The following is a 21,447-nucleotide window of genomic DNA, read 5'->3' as shown; positions in this document are numbered from 1 at the left end:
GTGTAATGAATTCATTATAGGCATCGTTAACATCTGTTTTATTGATCACAAGTGACCAGTCTTGTGAAAGAATGTCCTGTTGAAATGCCTGTAAACCATTCTGGGTGATGTGTTGAGTAATAAAGGACTTTTTTTGTTTGATAGATTTGGGTGAGTGGGTAGAATATGCCATGAAAACTGGACAATGATCACTTATGTCGGACGCAATAGTGCCAGAATTGTAAACAGTGGTATCGATATTAGTTACAAGGAGGCCAAGTACTGATGATGTAGTTCTTGTGATACGAGTTGGCGTGATTATTAAATTTTTGAAACCAGATGAAACCATAAAGTCATTAAACTGGGAAACAGAATTGCATTCTTCAAGCATGTTAATATTAAAATCTCCAGCGCAGATCAGGCGAAGGTTATTATCACAAACGTAGTCCAAGAAAGATTCATAAAATTCCATAAAGCGTGCAATATTACCACTCGGAGGGCGATATAGCACAGAGATGACATCGCTACTATTTTTGACTGTCACGATTTCATAGTCATCCGTTACCGTGCTGAAATCCGACAGCAGGCAACATTTCTTTGTTTTCTGGCTTTGATCTGGCAGTTATCTGTCCATAAGAACCTCTAGTCTTTTTCTTTCTTTAACTTTAGTGCTTTGGAAACCAGGCTCTTATTAGCTGGTGTCAGGTGGTCATAAACAAAAAGAGATGAAGCAGAACCGGTGCCTGATATTCCTACATCGCTAAGGCATAGTTTGGCTTTACGAGCCTTGCTGACAAAATCAGCTTTCTGCACTCTAGAGTAGAAGCGGGCGAAAAGTAGTTTGGGATCCCTCAGGCGTTCATTTACTCTTCGATGTTGACCGCGGGCAGAGTAAACAACTAAGCAGTAGACATGAACAATGCGCACTGTGTATTGCACAGACTTGGCGTGTTTATTGCCACAGTCTGACCCTTTCATTGCTAAAAACGCAGTCCTTGCATGGGACGTTGCATCTTGCTTAACGTGGAATTGTTTCTCTTTCCTTCTCCCCATGCAGTCTAGTGGTCTTGGCTACAAATACATGAGCATGCTGCTGGACTCCTTCCAGCACTCGTATGCACTTTCGGCGGCTTCCAGTGAAAAGTCTCGGGCGGGCCTGTACCTCAAGGTGAGTTTTTCACCGCGCCGTTGTGTAGCGGCGAGCATTCATAATCTGCCTTTCGGACAAACACCCTACAGCAACCCTTCTTGGAGTGCGGCCGTCGTTGCGTTAAGTAAAGGGAAAAGAACACACGATGGCTGCAATCATGTGATGAAAATTATAATTTTTTCCGTAACGGACAACGAGGAAGCTGCCCCGCGAGCGTGCCATGCACACAGCCCTGGTCCTCCTTTCCGGAGCCCTCCACTACGGCGTCTCTCATAGCCTTAGTCGCTTTGGGACGTTAAACCCCATAAACCAACCAACCATCTTCCAGCGACCTTGGCAGTTTGGCGATCACCGACAGAAGGTTCGGGAAAAATAGGAAAGGGCTGGAGAAGGGAGGGATTGACCTGGGCGGTAGTGGCTACGCTCTCTCTCTCTCTCTCAGCGCCGCCGCATAGTTCTGGAAATTTCGCCCTTATTAATGCGACAGCATTAGACTTCCCGTCATGCGATTTTGTGCCTGTTAGTCACAAAAAACGCTCATTAGTCCAAACGACGATGACGTCACAAGGACACGTGACCTTGTGAAGTCATCACAACCAGCTACCGTGGAAGGCGTAAAATGTATTCATTCAATTAAACTGAATTCACTGACTGGTCGCAAAAACGATGCATTCATAAAATGCAAAATGTTGCAGAGCTAACTAAATAAGTACAGCGAAAGATTACTTCTGAGTGCGAAATGCAACAAACAGAATCGCGTTTCATTCGCTGACGTCTCCAAAGCACTTGCGGGAGAATTTCACACAGCGATTATTTTACTTTCGCAGATACTACAAATGGAGTATTTTGCTTTCTACATGAACAAAACGGACACATTCGACCCAGAATACTTGACGAAGATTGCAACGGTAAGTCTATCGTAGTAGCAGCAGTGATAAAAAAAAAGCGGCAAGGAGAAGGGTGGTCGCACCAGGGTCCCTTGATCTTCTAGTGGAGATGGCTCCAACCAGGCACGCCAAGAGGCCGGGGGGATAAAGGTAATAATGTCACTGAATGGCAACAACCCAAATGAAAAACCAGTGTTTTAGGTTAGCATAAAGAGGTGGACAGTTAGGACAAGACGGATCTAGAGATAACTGGTAGAAGTAGAGGCGGGCCGTAGAGGTGAGAACATTTGTTTGCCCTTTCCGTAGGACGTGAGATTAGGTGACGGAGAAGGAGGGATGCTGATACTTTGATGGTTACGGATCAAAACGCAGCCACATAACCGTCGAACTATCAGTGTTATTTTTATGTAAATGATCGCGTACTAATATATGACCGCCTAATGAAAGGCTACATCACACTATACTGAAGCGCTCGCGCTTTCATCCTTCTGTGCTATGTTGAAAATGGTGAAAATTGTCAGTATTGTAACTCCGTTTCTCCCTAAAATTCGCCTAATGAGAATCTTCTCCTGTACGCAAACTGTGAAGGCGTAAGGTTCATCCACTGGGTATGCATCGACTGCGTTGGTTAAATTGGCCGTCAATCGGAATGTTGGCTGAGAACGATTTCAGTAATAATGTTCGAGTAGGGGTATGTGCAAATAGTATTTTTTTACGAATTTGAATCGAATACGATTAGTGTTCTTTTAAAGAGAGGCAAACCTAGTTAATGGCTTGTCACATGTGCTGCTAGATTCACAGTAGTAACCGTTACTAGGCCAAACAGGTAGTATTCATGACTAACCTCATCAGGAAAACCTAGTAACAAGCACTAGCTTTGGCCTGTCATCATTACTGCTTCAGTGAAACCTAGTTACGACCTCAACCAGAGCGAAGTATGCATTACTATGCTGTTTCTAGTAACAACACCGTTAATGAATGGTGCCTCTAGTAAAAGTGACTACCTTGTACCTGTAGGAAGAAATTATGCATGGATGCTAATTAAGCAGAAGTCGTTTGTCGCATATATGAGTAAGTAACCGCACAATAAGACAGCACCTTCAGGTTGCCCACTATAGACTTGTTTTCTGCCATACAATCTTTTTGAAATCCGCATTAAGTGAAAAAATGCTTAACATCTTCACACAAAAAGCCACACATTAAAGAATCATGTTATAAAAGCGTGGCTCTAACCATATAACTTATAAGTGTCCACCAAGTGTTATTCACGTTGGAAAGCGGACATCAGCGCTGTGCTGATAGCTACTACCAAGGGAGATGCAGCTTGCATTCGATTACAAGTAGTGTACAAATCATGAAATCTGCATTTTTTCGGGAGAACATGCACAGTGCACAATAACACTGTGTTGCAATGCATCAGGAGTAAAGAGACACACAAACGAAATGTATTCGACATGACCCATTGCAGATACTATACGTCCCATGCAGCTTGCTTTAACCAGTGTAAGGCATGCGACTTGTAAGATTTCCGTTCCAAACGTCTGAGGCAATGCCGTCCACAATGAACCCACAAATAATTTTTTAGCAGCCTCTTCAGGAAGCGTAGCTTTTCTTTTATCAACGTTGGTAATAATTGGAGGACAGCATTAACAAAGCAATCTGTGAATGAAAAGAACGCTATTAATGCAATAACTAGTACATTCACATCATGGTATAGTATCAAGAGGCTGATCCACTGGCCAAACACCTTTCTTTGTGTGGCCTTCCAGTGCTTCAAAGTCCTTAGCAAACTGACGCTGAGATTATTCTGTACAGAGATAGAGTTTAGACGGATAAACCCACCATTCTTCGTGCTGGTCTCTAAAATGTAGCAACCTCACCTCGAAATTGATAACAGTGAATACTCCTGGCGCTGCTTAAGACAATGACAGATGGCGTCAAGTAATCGCATAGTGCGATCCAATTAAGCAGTGATAATGTTACGGAAATCAAAATAATTCACTGGAGCCAATGCAGGGTTTAAAATGTTTTTTTTTTTTTATTGCAGCTGTGCATTTTAATCGCTTCAATTTACGGTGCCTTTCAGTGAGCCATCGAGGGTTCTATAAAGAGCTGTACAGTGTGCCCCACGTAACTTCAGTCAATATTTAAAGAAATTGGCACAGCGTATGTGAGTGCAATAACCTTCAGTTCTTAGCAGCCATGCTTCACGTGTACTGCTAAGAATTCTAATTCAGTCCACCCTGCGCTTCTTTAACACGCACCGAATCGCGAAGCACACAAGTGTTTTTATTTCACTACCATCGAAATGCAACTGTCAAAGCCTTAATTCAATCCAGCTTGCTTGATCTCAGCACAACGTCATAGCCACAAATCCGCGTAGCAGGTTAAGGAAGCTACTCAAAATATAACAATGGTTGCATTGATATAAAAACAATAACCTAGCTTGACAATGCGGAGAAAACTGACATGTATAAAATACATAAGGAGGAGGCATCAGACTAATGATGAAACGAATACAGATGTTTAAGGTAATTTTTTGCAGAGAAGCAAAAAAGAACAGAAGCAGCCTGGCACCATTTCTGGGTACCACAAGGCACGTGTGTTTAACCTCTTTGTATCGAAGTCATAACACGTCGGATGCTGAGGCCCAGAGGGCGAAAAGACCCAGCTTTATTGAGCAGCGCGTATTTATACTCAGAGTAGGGCAAGGAGGCAAGCTTTCTTCTATCATAACAAAGAACAACGGACGAAGGGAAGTTTATAAGCACAGGATCAGCTAACATCATAAGGAATAGCTCAAGACACTAGCTTAAAGTTCCTGCCGTATGCCAAACGACGCGGGGGTACACGCTGTCTCTGCGATCGTCTTAACACCGGGGCGCTTGACAACGCATCCCCATCAGACGTCACTGGTTGTGCGGCGGTTGCTGTTGGTGGTGGTGGTGGTGGTGCTGCTGCGATGCGCTGTTTCCAAAGGTGTCCTCGCTGTCATCAAGTTCACGCTGAAAGGTTTCTTTCGTAGGCACCAAATGCTTTCGGTTGCGACGCAGTCTTCCGGCCTCTGTGACAACATTGTAGGACCTGGGTTCCGCACAGCGCTGCAAGACCCTTTTTTTTTTGTCCCAGAAGTTCTTCACGCGCACAATGTCCCCTTGGTGCAGAGGAGGCAGTGCTTGCCGTTTGTTCGGTCTCTGACGATGTTTGACAATATTTAGACCAGGACCATCTTGAATGCTTGGCAGCGTTCTTCGGAGCTTTCTGCACTGAAGGATCTCTGCTGGTGACTCGGCTCCTTCCAGCGGAGTTGTCCTGTATGCCAGCAAACCGAGCCAGAAATCTTGATTGGTTTCAGCGGTGTTCTTTAATATTGGTTTTACCACTTGCACCCACTTTTCTGCGAGACCATTTGACTGGGGGTATCTAGGGCTGGAAGTACTGTGGTGAAAATCATATTATTTTGCAAATGTGGCAAACTGGTGGCTTAAAAATGGCGGTCCATTGTCTGAACACACTTCCATAGGTATGCCGTATCTCGCGAGCGCTAGTTGCTTGAATGACAGTGTCAGCAGAAGCATCTTGAAGTTCCACCTCTGGAAAGTTCGACAGCGCGTCGTAAGCTGAGAGTTAAGGCCTGCCGCCGTAGTAGATAAAATACCAATGCCAACTCAATGCCACGGCTGCTCAGGTACTGGGCGCATGTTCAGCGGTTCACGTGGCTGGCTGTAGAAGTATTTCCTGCAGACTGCACATTTCTGAACAAAATCTTCAATGTCGCTACTCATTCCAGGCCAGAATACCACTTCCCGGACTCTTGCCTTGCATTTAGTAACACCCAAGTGGCCTTGGTGAATTTTTTCCAGTATTTCACGCTTCATACTGGTGGAAATAACCTTGCATCCCTTTCAGAAAATACCCTGGACTTGCGACAGCTAGGCACTAAATGGCTTCAGCTGGCCTTCGACATGTTCGCCTTTGCCTAGACTCCCGAGTACCCTGCTTAGGTATTTATCTTTGCTTGTCTCGGGTACCAGTCGCGTTAAAGTTCTGTGGCTCACGTGAGACAAAACCACATTCACGGCATGGACTTCTGCATCTTCGCTGTCCATGCCGGCCTTGTCGCAGTCGACTGAAGCCCGGAACAGCATGTCGGCCAGGAAGAGGTGTTTTCCTGGAACAAAAACGATTCTGATGTCATAACGAAGCAGTCGCAGAAAGAAGCGCTGCAGCATTGGTGGCATGTCACCGATTGCTTTATGGGATATCGCAATCAAAGGTCGGTGGTCGGTTTCCACGATACCCTTCCGTCCATATGTGAAATGATTGAATCTTTCACATCCATACACAATCGCCATCGCTTCCTTTTCTATTTGCGAATATCGCTGCTGTGTTTCCGTCAGTGCTTTAGACGCATACGCGACCGGCTTCCACTTGTCATCTTGACACTGTAGCAGAGCAGCGCCTGAGTCGTTCTGTGATGCATCGCACGATATTTTAGTTTCCTTCGCAGGGTCGAAAAGCGATAGCAGTGGTTGTTTGATCATGATGTCGCATAGCTGGTTCCACTCTTTGGCGTGGTTTGCCGTCCATTCAAACACTGTGCCTTGCTTTAGTAAGCGTCGCAGTAGTGCTGTCCTGTGCGCCAGCGGCAGTAAAAATTTGCCGAAGTAGTTTGCTACCCCAAGCATTCTTTGCACTGACTGCTTGTCCTTCGGTTCCGGCATTTGCATCATGTATTTTACCAGGGAGGGACTTGGCCTTAGACCCTCACTGCTGATTACGTCGCCAAGGAATCTGTTTCACGCCAATTTTGCATTTGGTCGCGTTGAAAGTCAAACCAGCTCGTTCAGCAGCTTCTAGCGCTGATCTCAGTCGTTTGACGTGCGTTGATGTGCCCCAGACTAATATGTCATCGACATATACTCTTACTCCAGGCAGATCCTCAAAAATTTCATTTAGAATCTTTTGAAAAACTTCTGGCGCTGAAGAAATTCCGAAGGATAGCCTCAGGAAACGGTACCGCCCGAAAGGCGTTGTAAAGGTGCATATTTTTGAAGTTCCCTCGTCTAATGGTATCTGGTGGAAGCCAGATGTTGCATCTAGGCGCGTGACAGTCGTTGCTCCAGCCAGTTCAGCTTCTATGTCTTCTCGTGTCGGCATCTGGTAGTGCTCTTTTGATACATTCATTAATCTTCTTAGGGTCCATGCATACCCGGAGCCTTCCATCCTTTTTACGTACTATTACAAGAGGGCTTACCCAGTCTGTGGGCTCCGTCACCTTGGCAATGATTCCACAGCTCCTCACGCAGTGGCTCCCGAAGGGATCGTGGCACCCTTCGCGCTGGCTGTACGACCGGCGCGGCGTCATCGCGGAGAACCATATGGTAGCGACGCTGAACGCAACTTGTATCGCTGAACAGATGACTGAATTCATCCACTATTCCTTCTGTGGCGTCCTGCGACACGCTGTGCACTTGCCGGAAGAGAAGCTGGAGGCGTTCGCAAGCTTCAAGTCCTAGTATTGCTTGCCCTTTCCGCACGATGAAAAATTGCAGGACGGCTTTGCGACTGTTTAGCTTCACTTCCGATGTAATTGTGCCAATATGTTAAATTTTGCTTCCGCCGAAGGACCGCAAAGTCGCGCAGCTTGGTTTCAGTGGTGGCTTTTGCTGCATTTTGTTGAAGACACTGAGGGGTAGAGTATTGGCTTGCGAACCGGTGTCAACTTCCAGGCTCACCGACCAGTTGCCAACGTTTGCTTGAACAAGCCAGTCGCGCTCCCTGACCTTGCTGCGCAAAGCCGCATCCAGGGCATCGAAATTCCTCCTCGGCACCTGTGAGCTCGTCGATTTGCTTCTTTGCTTTACAACAGACGGCAAAGTGGTTTCTTCCCTGACAGTTGTGATACGTACGCCCAAAGGCAGGACAGCTCCGCGGTGCGTGTGACCGTGCGCATCTTTGGCAGTTGTAGGACTGCCGGTGTCGACGAGGGCCGGAGCGCGTCTTCTGAACTTTGTCCACTTGCTTATAGTCTTTTTCCCACATTTCTTGATGTTCTGCTGTTGCTTCGACAGCCTTGCAGATCTGTTCTGCCTTCTGGAGTGTCAGTTTATCTTTTAATAACTTTTCACGTATTTTGTCGTCATTTGTGCCAAACACAATTTGGTCCCCGACCATTGAATCGAGTAATCCTTCAAAGTAAGAGCCGTGCTTGAGTATTCAAATCCCGCAAAAAGTGCTCGCATGGTTCACCTGGTTCCTGCACACGCCTCCTGAAGTAGGGCTCGAACACTTCATTCCTTTGCGCCTCGCAGTAGACATCAAAACGTCTTGACTACCGTGGCGTAGTCCTTGCTGCTTTCGCCTTCGGAGAAAGTGAAAGTGTTAAATACCTCAATGATCATTAGCGCAGTTTTCGTTGCCTCTGGTCGTGGCTTTTCGGCGGGTTCTGTCGCCGTAAGGAATAGCTCGAACTTCTGCTTGAACAACTACCAGTCCTTTGCGATGTCCCCTTTGAGGCGAAGTGCATCCGGTGGCCGTAGCAAATCCATCCGGCCACTTGTTTCCTTGGTCTGTGCAGGTCTTCCAAGAAGTGGGCCTCAACACCGGCCACTTCTGACACCATGTATCGAAGTCATGACACGTCGGATGCCAGGGGGCCAAAAGACCCAGCGTCATTGAGCAGCGCGTATTTATACCCAGAGTAGGGCGAGGGGGCAAGCGCAGCGCTTCGGTTCATAACGCTTATCAGTTGCCCGTTTAAGCCGGCATTGCGCACGCTGCCCGTCATGCATAATATATTCTTCACTCCATATAAGGATAGAGTTGAGGGAAGTAATTTGGTTCATGTTGAAGCAAGGAGTCACAGGGGGGTAGCGTTCGCTTTTCCATCAATACGCAAATAATGCGGCCATTTCAGACAGACCTGTGGCAATCAGCGTGGTAGTTTCCATATCTTCAATCAATATTTCTCAGCATCAGAAGGCTGCGACACCTTTGATGGCTCACAACTGCATATTTAGCATTTTGTATTCAACGCCTGCTTACAGGAGGTATCTCGAGGCCTGAAATGGGAATAGTTGGGGATAAGAAATAATGAAGAATACCTGAGTAATTTGCGATTCGCTGATGACACTGTCTTGCTACGCCACTCAGGACATGAACTGCAAAGCATGATCAATGAGTTAGACAGAACGGTGGAGCTAAAAATTAACATGCAGGAAACCAAAGTAATATAGGTGCGTTCGATTGCCTGCACTCCCTGCACCAGTTCCGCAAAGTTCCGCGGCGGTGCCGCGAGGGTGCAGCGCCCGTTCCTGCAGTTCAAGAGCAGCTTGGCACTGGCTGCTTCCGAAACGAATGGTCGAGTGGTCGTCTGCTAGCCTTGGCATCGCCACCAAATTGCAGCCAGCAGCGTGGCGCCCATATATCAACGGCTGCCTGTGGCAGCCGAACAGCGCGAATAATTTTTAAACAGCACATCGCAGCGAGGTGTCGCCATGCATCAGCCTCGATGCAACCTCGTGGCAGATAAGCGAAACGCATGTGTGTCCTTGTAATGAACACTACTGAGGTGTGCGCGCGAGACTTGCATGTTAAGCGGTCGTTGCAACAACGTGCATAACGCTACATGCAGGGGTGTACTTTTTAGTTAGCGTAACCGGCTTCGAGTACTGTATAACTTTTTTTATTAGTCCAAGGGAAAGACGCTGGTGACGGGTCCGTCGAGAACACGGTGGCCGAGAGATGCAAGGGAACAAACGCGGGTTAATGACATACTAGTCGAAATCAAGATGAAGAAATGGGCTTGGGCAGGGCATGTAATGTGAAGGCAAGATAAACGCTGGTCCTTAAGGGTAACGGAGTGGATTCCAAGAGGAGGCAAATGTAGCAGGGGGCGGCAGAAAGTTAGGTGGGTGGATGAGATTAAGAAGTTTGCGGGGATACGGTGGCCGCAACTGGCAAAGGACAGGGTTAATTGGTGCGACGTGGGAGAGGTCTTTGCCCTTCAGTGGGCGTAGTCCGGCTGATGATGATGATTATTATTATTAAGACCTATTTTTTTTTATATTTAGGGTACAGTATGAATAGGTAAATATATACGAGCATCACGTTGCGCCCACTAAAACATTGCGCAATATATTCTACTGATAACTAGAAAACACAGTGCTATATCCTAAAAGTGATATTTATTGAATATTTCATTTATTTAATGTAGAGATGTTTGTTACTCTTCTGATCATGTGTCCTTCGAGCACTGTGTTTGGTTTCAGAAGAAAGTTTAGAGCTACAGTGATATCACTGATGTAGAGAACTTAAAATACCTCCTTGAAATACAGGAGGAGTTTCTTTCGATCGGGGGTAAGTATTGGCTGAAAAAAAAAAACTTTTTCTGTGAATGATAACTCAGGTAGCTAAAAGCATTCGCACAGCCGCTCTGCTGTACAGAACATATTCACGCTCTGCTAGCACTCCAAAAAATAAACCTAAACTATCATCAAAAACTATTAAGAAATTTAGAAATTTCTCTGAATTACCGCTCATGAATTTAGCTGTTGTGCGCTAAAAACGCAGGTCGCAGTCGGAAAAAATGATACAACTGCGGGGGAGCATTGCTGGCCTTTGCAAGACCACGTGTTCGAATTTAAACTATCACCGATTGCAATAAGAACATGCAATACCGGCTGGAGCGGTTCTTCGCGAAGCCGTCGTGAAAACCAACTGTTGGGGCCGGGACGTTGTACACCTTAAAACACCTGTGCCTCAGCTTTACTGGTCGTTGACGCAAGAGCCCACAGCCTTTTTTTTTTTTTTTTTACTGAAAAGCCTGCTCAGTTGCCTTTTCCGGCTCAGGGCGAACCACGCTGTTTCGCAGATTGACGGTTATGTCACTACGACTCCTACAATGCAAGTAGTTCATCACGTCATCACAGTATTAGTTCCCAGTGCGGAACCTGATGACCGCGTGTCATATTTCGGTCGAACATCGTCACACTCTTCTGTCTGCTATTACCCTTTCATCGCGTTCAAGACTGCAACTGTTCTTTTTTTCCGCACAGAATAGCACTCTCGGAGAATTTAATTTGGAAAATTTATGGGTCATTCGGAAAACTTTCTCCACCATGTACTGGAATCAGAGTCCATATGTCGACCCCAAGTATCTCATTGCACGGTAAGGTGGTGTTCTACTTTCGATGCTATCCAAACACGAGCTCACGAGATCGATCTGCAGATGCATTTGCAACTGGACGCAATGAGGTTCAGCAAATGGCAAATCTAGGAGCCGTTTGCGTGAAGAAACCGCCCGAAATTAGAGTGCAACCCACAAATGACTCCGCAAAATGAATCGCATGTAATTAGGAAGCCCGCCCTGTTGTCTGTGGAATCATGACTTGCCGCAGGAAGTGCATTTCATTTATAAGTGGAGAGCCGTTTCATAGCCGCCTCCAGGCCGCCTGTCTGCTGCACGGAACACGACGGCGCCACAAAGTGACAACTGGTCGCTTCATGAGCTTTTTTTGGTTCGGTTAGTGCGCTCGCACAGGGCGTTCAGTGCCGCCTGAACATATAGTATTGCCGTAAAATGTCGTAAAGCTTCTATGAAGACCTAGAATCGGCAATGACCAAAGTAAAAACACAGTGCACTATACCAACAGCGACTACAAAGCGAGGGTAGAGGCAAGAAGTAGGCGGGAAACCAGGCGGTGGGCGACTATGGAAAAGGCTCCAGGAATAGCAGGAGGCAGTTACTAGTAGAGTTCGCAGAGAGAAATAATTAACGTATCATGAATACCTTCTTCCGGAAACGAGAGAACAGGGAGTGGGCGTGAAAGAGCCCCAATGGTGAGACTAAAAATGAAATAGACTTCACAGTATGTGCTCACCCTGGCATCGTGCAAGATGTGGAGGTCCTCTGAAAGGTGCGTTGAAGCGACCACAGAATGGTAAGGTCGCGTATTAGCTTAGATTTGAAGAGGGAACGGAGGAAACTAGTGAAGCGGACGCCCATTAACGAGTTATCGGTAAAATGAAAAGTAGAGGAATTCAGGATATCGCTACACAAGATATTCGGCTTTAACTGAGGAAGACTATCATCAAATAATGAACGATAATCTCAAAGCTACCATTACGGATTGCGCAGCAGAAGTAGGCGGTAGAATGGTTCGACACGATACCGGCAAGCTATCTCAGGAGACGAAAGATCTTATTAAGAAGCGCCAAAGCATGAAAGCGTCCTCAGATTTATCTTGAAATGAATTTAAGCGCACAAGAACACGCACAAGAAGAGGAAACACACAGGACAGGCGCTAACTTCGTCTGATTTATTCACAGGTAAGAGAGCAAAAATATATACATAAAACGAGGCATGCGCACTAAAGAAACACATCGTCAGTTCACATTACGTGCTCAAGATACCTGTACTCAGCCTGCAAAAGATTAACCGACGTGTCACTCACACAGTCATGCCCCCTCTTCCTGATGTGAAAGGCTTCTAATAGTTCACGTGCCGTCTTATCACCGCCTCTGCCAAGTATCTTTTATCTCCTTCATCCGCGGCTCGCATGCTCTTCAGTTCGCACAATGGTCTGCCAAATGTGTCCCTCCCCCCCTTAATGCCCGCAAATGTTCCCCCGCCCGGTCACTGACACACCGCCCGGTCTGGTCTACGTAAACCCTCCCGCAGGTCAAAGGTATCTCGTAAACGACACCGGAACAGCAGCCGACATACCTCTTTGAGTGCTTCTCCCTGCAGCCACTCTTCTTTTCCGCGCACGAAATGCGTGAGCAAAGGTGGGCGAGTTTCTTCGGTGCGGAGGACACCACGGTGTCGTTTAATGATACCTTTGACCTGGGGGAGGGCTTACATAGGCCAGACCGGGCGGTGTGTCAGTGACCGGGCGGTGTGTCAGTGACCGGGCGGGGAAACATTTGCGGGCGTTAAGGGGTGGAGGGACACATTTGGCAGACCATTGTGCGAACTGAAGAGCATGCGAGCCGCGGATGAAGGAGATAAAAGATACTTGGCAGAGGCGGTGATAAGACGGCACGTGAACTATTAAAAGCCTTTCACATCAGGAAGAGGGGGCGTGACTGTGTGAGTGACAAGTCAGTTAATCTTATTGAGGCAGAGCACAGGTATCTTGAGCACGTAATGTGAACTGACGATGTGTTTCTTTATCGCGCATGTCTCGTTTTATGTACATATTTTTGCTCTCTTACCTGCGAATAAATCAGATGAAGTTAGCGCCTGTCCTGTGTGTTTCATCTTATGTGCGTGTTCTTGTGCGCTTAAATTCATTTCAAAATAAGCGCCAGTGGGTTCGGGCGGCAGTTCCTCCGCATGCAGTCTGCTAACGTTAGAGCGCAATTATCGCCGCAGAAACGGGAGCCGCTTTTTCTTTCAATATATATATATATATATATATATATATATATATATATATATATATATATATATATACCAGGTGTCCCAGCTAAATGTAACCAAGCTTTTAAAAAACACGGGGTGTCCTAGCCGTCTGAAACCAAATGAGGGTTGTTTAGAGTCGCGTGACCTAGTCTGCAGTATTTTTTCGTTCTTCAAGGTTGACTAATTAGTTAAGCTTAATTAACTAACTTTTTAATTACTGACTTGAGGAAGAAAGTGTGAATGGAAAAGTTGTAGATCACTTTGAGAAACAGCTTACTGATACATTTGCAGCAAAGTAATATTTACGTAAAGTAGTTTTTTTACCGGCCTTTAACCATAACCCGCACAATAAGAAAAAGCTTCCACGTGGCAACTATGCCACTTCAACGTCCCAAGACGCGTCTTAAAGAATAAAATCTATTTTTCTGACGTCCTCTCCTCGATGAGACTTTGGGTGCACATTAGGGCAGAGAAGTGAGCGAGCAGCTGGTCACGTGACAACTTTCTTTTGAGGCCAATAAATGAAGCTACGTAAATCGTAACTTGACGGAAACAGCAATGCTAGCGGCTTTTCGAGGTGATCTAGAGCGTTTGCATTGACACTTTCTTCCTGAAGTTAATAATTAAAAAGTTAGCTAATTAAACTTAACTAATTAATTAACTTTGAAGAGCGAAAAAATACTCAGGACTAGGCCACGCGACTATGAACAACCCTTAGTTGGTTTCACTGGACTAGGACACTTCACCTTTTTTAAAAGTTTGGTTACATATAGCTGGGACACCCGATATATATATATAAAGGAGACAAGGTAAATGCAATGAGGGGCTCGTTATACATATGAAAGAAGCCAACAGCCACAGGAACGAAGGCGCATAGGGGATGTCTATTTTTTATTTTGTGGCTTTATCAATAGAAAATCAATAAAAACAGAAGAGCGAAAACCACATGCCGCCGGTGGGATCCGAACCCACGACCTCCGAATTACGCGGCCGGTGCTCTACCAACTGATTTTCGACGACGGCTGAGAAATGCGCTGCTTTCGGGTGTATTTATGTTTACATGTAACCATACCTTGAGATTGTTCACTTCTGAGTGTTTTCTTCTGCTTTTATTAATCTCCCATTAATGAAAACCGCAAATTAAAAAAAGAAATCTCCTATGCTCCTTGGTTTCTGTAGATGTTGGTTCTTTTATATATATATATAGTTGTGGGCAAGTGGGCGGCCTGCCAAGAAGCAGGCTTCAGACAACCATACCACGGTTAAATACGGGGAATGGCCACTACAACTGCTAACGCACTGAAAAAAGGAAATATGTGAAATTCTTGAATAAAATTCTTTTGAATGCTTCACTTCGCATTAAAAAGGAACAAAAACGAAAAGTTCTACATACAATATCGGGAATCCCTCATACAGCTGCATGTAATATCGCATTACTGTGTATTGTAATCACGCTTTGAGCACGCCACGCACCGGAGCGTAAACACAGGGCAGTTTTTTTCCTGCTTGATGATATTCAAATGGCCAGCAATTGAATGCCCGACTATGGTGCATGCGTTTGAGCACTGCTTCCTTTCGTTGTGTACAGGCATCCCCTGATGTTCAGCGACGACGAAGGCAGTTACGACTACGGCACAAATACCATGTGTACGTATAGGACCACTACGGCTGGGTATATTTGAGCATTGGTGGTATTCACCTTTTAGCGATGCATATGCTTCCGTCCAAGCGTCGCAAAGTTTTGAGGAACTCTAAACGCGGAATATATTGCCGTCTATTTTCTAAGATAGTGATGACAACGTTCCACACGTTAGTACTGAATTTTTTTTTCAAAATTTCAATAAATTATTTTTTATTTTTTACAGAATAGTATTGCGATTCAGTATTTGCTGCTTGGTTGACAGGACATCAATGATAGTCGACAGACTATGGAAGTTTTGTTAAATAGTTACTGCTAGCGGTCGTGTCAATAACTGTGGAAACTGATGTTTTTGTTCTGGTTATGAAGCTTCACATAACGATATGCGATAGCTTTGTGCGTTGCCTAGTAGATTTTACCATGGCGTCACGTCGACTGGGAGCATAGCCTTCTAATAAAAAAAAAAAGAGGTCGACATCATCCAACACCTACGTCGCACTGGGCGGCCCTCAGAGATTACCGCCTTACTGTTGTACTTTACAAGACGCAAGCGGGTAAAGCTTACGATTAAATGAGTGCCTTCTTCTCTGGAACAAAATAAGTTTCGCACACTGGGATCTTTTTTTTTGCTGCTTGCTTAACATGATTAAACCGCCGTAATTCTATTACACTTCTACCGCAACAATATCTCCATTTGCAAAAGTTTCACCGAGAGCTCAAACGGCAGGTGCTTGCTTGTAGACGTGGCTTCTCTCGTAGTCGCCGCTTCTGTCCCTATGTAAACCTTTGTGGCAGGTGGGATCAGTAAAAAAAATCAAAGAACACAAGTAATCATTGCCAACAAGTCTGGACAACAGCACTTTTGAACGGGAAAAGTTTATGAACGCAATTTATTCATATATTGTAAGATTCACTATGATCATCAGCCTTACTATGCCCACTGCAGGATACAGGCCTCCCCCCCCCCCCCCCCCCCCCGTATTCCGACAGACTTCTTAATCTCATCCGCCCGCCTAACTTTCTGCTGCCCCCTGCTACGCTTGCCGCCTCTTAGATTCCACTTCGTTACCCTTCAGGATCAGCGGTAGCACAGTACGTGCCCGCCCTTTAGTACTGTATATGCCTCATCTCCTAACCTCACTATGTCCTATGACATCCCATTTAATACCCGCTAATTCATTTAACAGCACTGCTAAGCTAGCCTCACTGGATAAGGTTCTAGCATTAAACGTTGCCAGATTCAGTTTCCAACGGCGGCCTGTCCGGAGCCAGAGATTATTAGCACCCTTCGCTGCGTCACAGGTCTGACCGCCTTGGTCAGTTGCTCCGCAGATTTCACTGTAACAATCAATATATCTGCTGATCTTTCGTTCCCCATTGGTTTTCTATGTAAATCTTAACCGCTCGATGCGAGCGATGAAAAAAAATTAGAATTGTCTACACTTCGGCAGAATGGGCAATTACCTTCAATATTTCCATAACAGTACCTTTCAGTGATCCAATATTCGACATTTTTGTTCAAGAATGTTGGACATGTAATATTTATATGTCCTTGGCTGTTTGCCCGAGTCACCCGCCCTTCCCTGTGTGTCGCATCGGGGCATTGCGTACCACCGCACTCTAAATACGCCTGTACGGGAGTAAAAAGGGAATAAGCTGTCCTCTAGAGCTTACTCCCGTTTTACTCTTTTCTGTTTAGAGTGCACCAGCGTCGAGTAAGGGGGTATCTCTGCTTCGGCGGACGCGGTTGCCGGGACGCGCGTCATTCCTCTCGCATTTCTTTCAAATCTCATAAACCAAACCAAACCAAACTTAAAAGCTTTTTTGTTTTGGTCTTTCGATTTTCGTAGACTTGTTCGCGTTCCATTTGAAGCTTACTGTACATTTTTTCACGAATAATTAACATGTAATGCCACCATTTGATGGGTTCCTCTGCGAGAATAGAAAATGCGTTCGCTGCTTATCCGTCAGATATAATAATAAAAAAAAATGATTGCGTAGTTAGATCAACTGTGGATTAGATGCCTTCGGTTTTCACTTCGGCTTCGGTGCTCAGATCCAGTGTTCACGGATGGCAGTTGTTCAGATAGCGAAAATGAGTTAATCCCTATATGTGCGGATTGGGTCATTGTCCACTTTACATCCATAGATTCCTGGCAGTCCTCATTCCACTCCTGGCTCAGCGGTGCAGTGGTTAAGCGATGCGCCAACCACTGCACAGGTGCTGCCATGAGTGGAACACACACACGAACGCTGATCACGCATTCCCTGGGAAAAGGCGACTCTCCTGATAAAGCAATATAAAGCTAAACCCTTTCTTACCTACCGAATCACCCCAACGGCACAGAATTATTTGTTTCAGAAAGTGATCGAAATCGGACACAAAACCAAATGGACGCATCTTGGTATATCTATAGCTTGACCCATCCTTCCTCGACCAAGTCTTAACTGAGTTGAGCTCCCCCCCCCCCCCCCCCCCCCAAGACATCGGAACACATAAGAAAAGCGCGAAGTTGACAACTATCCGCCTCAGCATTACCTTGTGGTGTTCCTCTGCGGCGCCAATACACTGACCGATACGATTCCAGAAGAACATGTTATAAAAACATATTAAGGCAAAAGCCTTTAGTGCCTCATCGTTGTCGACAGAAGGTTGTCAGCAGAGGTGTCACGCTTTTCGGTTGGTCGAAATGGTTATGACATCAGAGTGCGCGGATTCGAAGTAATGAGATCTCCCACGGATGCTTGGCGCCACCTTTCGGAGCAGAGGACAACTAATAAAAAATAGTTGTCCGCTCCGACAGGTGGCGTAAGGCGTCCGCCAAACAGTGCGCCAGGTGGGCTTTCGCCTTGCAGCACTTTAGAGAGCCAAAGTGCCCCCTGAATTTTTTCTGCTGCCAAGAACGGTTCTGCTTGAGTACTTTGGATTGACTGGCCGGCGCATTAATCCAAAGCAGTGCCACTCAAACCCCTCAGTGGCAAGGCAATGCCGCTATTAATCCGTCTACAGGCCGTTCGACATTAATCGCAAGTTCGATGCCTGCAAAGTTGATCTGGCCACCGCTTCGACTTGACTGATTCGCTGCTGCAGCTGCTTTTGCTTTCCGTGGCGCATCTTTCTGCACATGTCAAAGGTTCGCCCATGCCGATAATAATGCGATTTATTACTTTGCATTGAACGACGCCATTGAATAGCAAAGAATTACTTGTTTATTTGGTGCTTGCTGCAAGGCACTTCAATGATCGTAACAAGACAATCACAGAACATACACGGCAGCAGGAGTAAAAACCTATGGGTGGGGTCCTCATTCGAGGGCTCCACTGGCTTGAGCTGCCCTGCCGACCTGTTGTATGAGGGCCCGTTGGTCCTCCAGGTCATCGCTGGCCAGGAGCACCTCCCACCGCTCAAAAGACGTGTTTTGCGTCCGTAGATTGTTTGGGAACCATTCGAGCAGTGAGTAATCACCTGTGCTGCGTCCGTCTCTTCAATTGTGATTGTTTTGAACGCAGTCTTGTTTCGTGTTCCGCTAGCCAGCGGTTGAGCTCGACTTCACCTAATGACCTTTTCATCCCCAGATGTCCCCTTTGGAATGTTCAGACCCCACTTCTACAGAGACAGCATGGCCTAGTGAGTACCCTCTTTACCTTAGTGCAGCGTCACTGTCGGTGATGAATTAATGTACGCGTGCCTGCGTGTGTGTGTGTGTGTGGGGGGGGGGGGGGGGGGGTTGCGTGTCGCGTTCGTTAAAAATAGACAACTTCGTTCAGCGGGTGCAAACGACATCCGTTTATTCCAGGTTACATGACACGACTGGCGCCCTAAGGGGCGCTCCTTTGTTTCCCTTTCTCAGCTTGCTTGGCTTGTCTTGCCTTCCGACTTGGGGCGGTCTTGTTTCGGTTTCGGTTTCGCAACACATTCCCCCCCGAAAATGACCTCAGTCATTTTTTTCTTTTTACGTTAACTCAAGAGGATACACGAGTTGGATTGGTCTCTTGAGGGTTGATCCTCCAGGTAGTCTCAGAAGGCACGATCGCACCTTCCCGTCTCTTCCAGGAAACAGTTTATCAATCCTTGCGGTTTTCCACTGCTGCCGTGGTTGAAGACTGTCACGAAGAAGAATCAAGTCACCTTCCTTGATCGCTTTTCCCTGACGTTCGTTCTGACTCTGCACATTTCGCAGTTCCTCAAGATACTCTCTGGTACACCTACGCCAGAAAGCTTCGGTGGTCTGTTGGCGTCGGGTCCACAGTCTCTGAAGGGATATGTTGATTTGGTCATCTTCGTTTTTCCCCACGCTAGGCAGCGACGTGAGGCGTCTTCCTGTCAAGAAGAAAGAAGGGCAAAGAGGTTCCGGTTCTTCCGGTCCGTCGTATACATGAGTTAGAGGTCTTGAGTTCAAGACAGCTTCAATTTTGGCCAAGGTCGTTGCTAGCTCGTCGAAGGACAGAAACTTGGCAGCGATAACTTTCTTGAGCGCAAGTTTGGTTGATCCGACGAGTCGCTCATAAAAGCCACCCCACCAGGGGGCGCGCTCTACTATGAACTTCCATTCGATTCGTGTCTTTGCAAAGTAGTCAAGAACCTCCGGTTTCCGGATAGAGTTCCAGAGGTATAAAAGATCTCTGTTGGCTTTCTTGAAGGAAAGCGCGTTGTCACTGTAGATGACTCTGGGTACACCTCTCCTTGAGATGAAACGTCTGAAGGTCATCAAGAACGACTCCGCTGTCATGTCCCTCGCAAGCTCTAAGTGAACTGCCCGTGTAACAGCACAGGTGAACAGCGTGATATAGGACTTGTACAGCGACTTTTCTCCTTTTACTAGAAGTGGCCCTGCAAAGTCCACCCCTGTGACCTCAAAGGATTGAGCCTGGGTCACTCGATCATGTGGAAGCGGTGCAGTCACTTCCGATGCTGGACGTGCATTGTAGCGGTGACAGGTTATGCACCCTTTGATGATTCTTTTTACCAGCTGGCGGGCTCGTACAACATGGTACTTCTCTCTCAACTGTACCAAAGTATCCCGTGCTCCCCCGTGAAGTACTTGGAGATGAGCTTGACGCACGAGCAATTCGGCTAGGTGATGTCGCCTCGACAGTACAATTGGATGGCGTTCGTTGTACGGCTTGCCACTCTGTTGAAGTCTGCCGCTTATACGTAGAATACCGTCGTTGTCAACAAACACTGGAGTGTCCCTCAAGGGCGAGTCCGCTGGGAAGCGATCTCCTTTTTTCGCGCACTCAATTTCCCTCTTCAGGTCTTCTCGCTGAGCTTGTCGTATCCAGTATTTCTCGGCATCATCCAGTTCAACTGCCGTCAGTGATCCTTTGTTAGTGCTCAGATGTCGCAGCTTGTTGACATATCGTAATATCCAAGCTGTCACTCGGAAGAGTTTTGTTGCATTGCAGTATCGATCTGGGTCTAACAGCTTCGGAACTTCAGTGGAGCTTGTTGTATGAAGGACTTCCACAATTCGCTTTTCTTCGTCCACTGTCGGAATGCTCCTTGGTTGAGAGAAGCGTGGCCAATTGTTTTCAGTCGCCTTCATCCAGGGCGTTCCTTCCCACCAGGTGGAACTCTCAACAAGCTGATCTGCTGTCACTCCCCTGGTCATGAGATCCGCCGGATTCTCGGATCCGGGACAATGTCTCCATGCTGAGGTGTCGGTAAGACGCTGAATTTCTGTTACGCGATTCCTCACGAACTGTTTCCATTGCGAGGGCTCTCCCGTGAATCCAATGCAATGTGATTGCCGAGCCGGTCCAGAAATGTGTCACTTGTGGTGGTTCCTTTAGGCTTTTCAGGATGTATCGACTCAGTCTGGCCGCTAAGAGACACGCCATCAATTCGAGTCTCGGAAGAGTGAGTTGCTTGATCGGGGCGACCCTCGACTTGCTAATGAGGATGCTCGAAGTTGCGATGCCATCCGCATCTGTTACGCAGATGTAGGCCACCGCCCCGTATGCCACTGGGCTTGCGTCAGCAAATACGTGGAGGACTGTTTTGATGGCAGGTTCGACTGTGCCTGCTTTGTAGCAGCGCTGCACTTGAACTCTTTTCAATTCGGTTAGTTCCTCGCACCACCGCATCCATTTTGCGTCCAGATCCTCTGGTAGGATGTCATCCCATTCCACGTTTCTTTGCCACAGCTCTTGGAATAAAGCCTTTGCCCGGACTGTGAATGGAGCTAGCCATCCAAGTGGGTCATACAGTCTTGCTGTTGTCTTCAGAACAGACCTTTTAGTACTTGTTCCTGGCTCAGGCGGCTCGATAGACTGTGGGGTGAAGGTGAGGTTATCTGTGCTGGGATTCCACGTCAGTCCTAACACCTTAAGGATCCCTGGGAGGTATCCTAAGTGTCTTGCTTGACAATCATCCGTCGCA

General features: G+C 46.6%; 1 protein-coding gene across 1 annotated transcript in view; it reads left to right on the top strand.

The window, feature by feature from the left end:
* The first annotated feature begins 1,033 nt into the window (after nucleotides 1–1,033).
* The window catches only part of LOC149364628 (uncharacterized), a 35,402-nt gene continuing 14,988 nt past the window's right edge, over nucleotides 1,034–21,447 (top strand). Inside the window, exons 1-3 of the mRNA XM_089574589.1 lie at nucleotides 1,034–1,147; nucleotides 15,015–15,073; nucleotides 18,642–18,693. Coding sequence (XP_089430715.1) covers nucleotides 1,095–1,147; nucleotides 15,015–15,073; nucleotides 18,642–18,693 — 164 coding nt within the window. The 5' untranslated portion in view covers nucleotides 1,034–1,094. The remainder of the gene's footprint in view (nucleotides 1,148–15,014; nucleotides 15,074–18,641; nucleotides 18,694–21,447) is intronic.

This window comes from Amblyomma mixtum, chromosome 2 (assembly GCF_055824585.1).
Source record: "Amblyomma mixtum isolate Tamu chromosome 2, ASM5582458v1, whole genome shotgun sequence".
In the NCBI taxonomy this organism is placed as follows: domain Eukaryota; kingdom Metazoa; phylum Arthropoda; class Arachnida; order Ixodida; family Ixodidae; genus Amblyomma; species Amblyomma mixtum.
This window is presented reverse-complemented; position numbering and strand designations above follow the sequence as displayed.